The sequence below is a fragment of the Palaemon carinicauda genome, chromosome 35 (assembly GCF_036898095.1).
Source record: "Palaemon carinicauda isolate YSFRI2023 chromosome 35, ASM3689809v2, whole genome shotgun sequence".
Taxonomy (NCBI): domain Eukaryota; kingdom Metazoa; phylum Arthropoda; class Malacostraca; order Decapoda; family Palaemonidae; genus Palaemon; species Palaemon carinicauda.
The window spans coordinates 75,397,287-75,401,375 of NC_090759.1; the positions used below are offsets into that span (position 1 = coordinate 75,397,287).

General features: G+C 52.4%; 1 protein-coding gene across 1 annotated transcript; it reads left to right on the top strand.

Moving 5' to 3' along the window:
- The first annotated feature begins 356 nt into the window (after positions 1 to 356).
- LOC137627552 (uncharacterized) lies at positions 357 to 1,857 on the top strand. The gene is made up of 2 exons (XM_068358642.1): positions 357 to 1,565; positions 1,634 to 1,857. Exons 1-2 carry the CDS (start codon positions 368 to 370, stop codon positions 1,666 to 1,668), a joined length of 1,233 nt encoding a protein of 410 aa, XP_068214743.1. The 5' UTR covers positions 357 to 367; the 3' UTR covers positions 1,669 to 1,857.
- Positions 1,858 to 4,089: the final 2,232 nt, after the last annotated feature.

Consider the following 4,089-nt stretch of genomic DNA (forward strand, 5'->3'; position numbering starts at 1 on the left):
TGTCGTACGACCAAAGGGTTCGACAGGCTTTAACCAGCGGACAGACGTTCCCTCCGTGGTTTCGGACGTATCTTGCCAAGATCGCCGTACCCACAAGAAGACGAGAGAGCCCATTTATTCCTCGTCTGCGGAAGATGTTTCTCGGAAGAAACAATGGACCAAGGTCTCACGACCTCTTAAACGCAAGTCGGTCCCTTCCGCGCAAGTCCAACGGCCCAGTTGTAGCCACTGGGTCAGTTCGGACTCGCTGCAGTCTTCCGATGACTGTACACCTCCTAAGAGAGGCAAAGCGGTACCGCAACAGGCAGTAACACCGTCTGTTGCCGCACCTGCTACTGTAGACCCTAAGTGGTCTTTGCTGCAGACCATGCAGACACAGTTAACATCTTTAATGCAGGACTTTCGTGTGGAGAAGGTTGACGCTGCACCCGTTAGCCTACAACCAACCACGGTTGTGCGTCCAGTAGACGCTGAGGCTACCTTCTCCCGCACTCCAGCTGTGAGAGTCCCGCCACCCATGCGCAGTGTACCCTGCCAGCCGCATGTTGACGTTCAGCGACGCACGGAACCCTCCGTTGACGTTCGCGAGTTACAACAACAACCTAAGTTGTTTTGTTTTGACGCGGTGCGTCAACCTCCGCAACCCACTGTGGTTACCACTACTCGCCCACAGCAGACTAGACAGTCAGGAGTAGACGCTTTGCGCCCCCGCGCAGCTATGGTTGTTGCCAGCTCACAGACTGGCCAACAGTTCCATGACGTTGCGTCCAGTGCAGTCACGCATGCACCCGTGCTGCCGGACTCAGCTGACCAGCCAATTCCTACTCCTTTGCCGCTTCCTCCTCAGTATTCAGACGATGGACTCTCTGATGATGACGACGCTGCACACCTTGACGACCCGCACACGGACATCAACGAACCCAAGACCACGCCTCCCTCCTTGGACTTTAGAAAAGTTCTTACACTGTTCAAGGAGATGTATCCTGATCAGTTTGTTTCTGCAGCCCCACGCTCTCCTCCATCTGAGTTCGCTTTAGGCACGCAGTCATCCGCGCCTGCCTTTACGAAGCTCGTCCTCGCCCGCTCGTCCAAGAGAGCTTTAAGAGTGTTGGGAGATTGGATGCAGTCCAAAAAGCACCTTGGGAAGACAGCATTCTTGTTTCCCCCTGCGAAACTCGCTTCCAGATCGAGCGTCTGGTATGCCACGGGAGAAGTTCTCGGCTTGGGAGTTCCTGCCTCTGCCCAGGGCGACTTCTCAAGTCTAGTAGACTCTCCCCGCAGGCTGGCCATGAGACGCTCCAAGATTTGTTGGACTCCTTCAGACTTAGACCATCTGATGAAAGGAGTGTTCAGAGCCTTCGAGGTTTTTAACTTTTTGGATTGGTGTTTGGGAGCGTTGAGCAGGAAGACCTCCCCTTCTGACAAGGAAACTTCCATGCTCATTATGTCCTGCATGGACAAGGCCATACGGGACGGTTCCAGTGAGCTTGCGGCTTCGTTCGTTTCCGGGGTCCTCAAGAAACGGGAAAACCTTTGCTCCTTCTTGTCAGCTGGAGTAACACAATGTCAGAGATCGGAACTTATGTTTGCTCCTCTCTCGAAGTGCCTTTTCCCAGAGGAGTTGATCAAGGAGATTGCTGCCTCCTTGATTCAAAAAGACACGCATGACCTGGTTGCGTCATCTGCCCGCAAAGCCACCCCTTTGCCTACCGTGTCTAGACCCAGGATGGATACTCCAGCGTCAAGATTTATTCCGCCCTTTCGTGGCAGAGCCTCCAGCAGAGGAGGTGCTCGTGCCGAAGGTAAACGTGGGAGTAAGAAGAAAGGTACCAAGTCCTTTAGAGGCAGAGTCTGACTGCCACCTTCTTCAGACAGCAGTGGGAGCCAGACTCAAGAACTACTGGCAGTCCTGGGAGAACAGGGGCGCAGATGCACAATCTGTGAAGTTGCTCAGAGAAGGGTACAAGATCCCGTTCTTGCGCAAGCCCCCTCTAGCAACGACTCCCATCGACCTCTCTCCCAGGTACAGAGAGGAGGACAAGAGACTAGCTTTGAAGCAAGAGGTGTCTCTCTTACTAGAAAAGGGAGCGGTAGTCAAAGTCCGGGACCATCAATCCCCGGGCTTCTACAACCGTCTCTTCTTAGTGGTAAAGAAGACAGGAGGGTGGAGACCGGTGCTAGACGTCAGTGCTCTGAATGTCTTTGTCACAAAGCAGACGTTCGCCATGGAGACGACAAAGTCTGTTCTAGCAGCGGTCAGGAAGGAAGACTGGATGGTCTCTTTAGACCTCAAGGACGCTTACTTTCACGTCCCCATCCACCCAGATTCCCAACCTTTTCTAAGGTTCGTTTATGGGAAGGTTGTCTACCAATTTCAAGCCCTGTGCTTTGGCCTAAGCACGGCGCCTCTTGTCTTTACGAAACTGATGAGGAATATTGCCAAATTCCTGCATTTAGCAGACATCAGAGCCTCCCTCTATTTGGACGACTGGCTTCTAAGAGCTTCGTCCAGTCGTCGCTGTCTGGAGAATCTAAAGTGGACTCTAGATCTGACCAAGGAATTGGGTCTCCTGGTCAATATGGAAAAGTCCCAACTGGTCCCATCCCAAACTATAGTGTACCTAGGGATGGAGATTCACAGTCAAGCTTTTCGGGCTTTTCCGTCGGCCCCCAGAATAAGTCAAGCCCAAGGATGCATCCAGAACATGCTAAAGAAGGACCGATGTTCAGTCAGACAGTGGATGAGTCTGATAGGGACGCTTTCATCACTGGACCAGTTCATTGCGTTAGGGAGACTGCACCTCCGTCCCCTTCAATTTCACCTGGCTGTTCACTGGAGAAAGGACAAGACGCTAGAAGCGGTCTCGATCCCCATTTCCGAGAGATGAAGTCATCACTGACTTGGTGGAAGGACAACATCCACCTCAGAGAGGGTCTGCCCCTGGCTGTTCAGACCCCCAACCACGTTCTCTTCTCGGACGCATCGGACACGGGCTGGGGTGCGACATTAGACGGTCGGGAATGCTCGGGCACTTGGAACTCGGATCAAAGAACGTTACATATCAACTGCAAGGAGCTACTGGCAGTTCATCTGGCCTTGAAAAGCTTCAAGTCCCTCCTTCTAGGCAAGGTGGTGGAGGTGAACTCAGACAACACCACAGCCTTGGCGTACATCTCCAAGCAAGGAGGGACCCATTCTATGACGTTGTACGAGATCGCAAGGGACCTCCTCACCTGGTCAAGAGATCTAAACCTGTCTCTAGTAACGAGGTTCATTCAAGGCAACATGAATGTCATGGCGGACCGCCTCAGTCGAAAGGGTCAAATCATCCCAACAGAATGGACCCTACACAAGAATGTGTGCAAGAGACTATGGGCCACATGGGGCCAACCTACCATAGATCTCTTTGCAACCTCGATGACCAAGAGGCTCCCAACTTATTGCTCGCCAATCCCGGACCCAGCAGCAGTTCATATAGATGCTTTTCTACTGGATTGGTCCCATCTAGACCTTTATGCATTCCCCCCGTTCAAGATTGTCAACAAGGTACTGCAGAAGTTCGCCTCTCACGAAGGGACAAGGTTGACGTTGGTTGCTCCCCTCTGGCCCGCGAGAGAATGGTTCACCGAGGTACTTCAATGGCTGGTGGACGTTCCCAGAACTCTTCCTCTAAGAGTGGACCTTCTACGTCAGCCACACGTAAAGAAGGTACACCCAAGCCTCCACGCTCTTCGTCTGACTGCCTTCAGACTATCGAAAGACTCTCGAGAGCTTGAGGCTTTTCGAAGGAGGCAGCCAGGGCGATTGCTAGAGCAAGGAGGACATCCACTCTTAGAGTCTACCAGTCGAAGTGGGAAGTCTTCCGAAGCTGGTGCAAGTTGGTATCAGTATCCTCAACCAGTACCTCTGTAACCCAAATAGCTGACTTCCTTTTATACCTGAGGAAGGAAAGATCTCTTTCAGCTCCCACGATCAAAGGTTACAGAAGCATGTTGGCAGCAGTCTTCCGTCACAGAGGCTTAGATCTTTCCAACAAAAAGATCTACAGGACCTCCTTAAGTCTTTTGAGACCTCGAAGGAGCGTCGTT

Coding starts and splice junctions, on each gene's coding strand:
- LOC137627552 (XM_068358642.1), top strand. CDS start 368: ATGCAGACACAGTTAACATCTTTAATGCAGGACTTTCGTGTGGAGAAG. Junction 1,566..1,633: donor GTCAGCTGGAGTAACACAAT/GTCAGAGATCGG, acceptor TTGATCAAGGAG/ATTGCTGCCTCCTTGATTCA.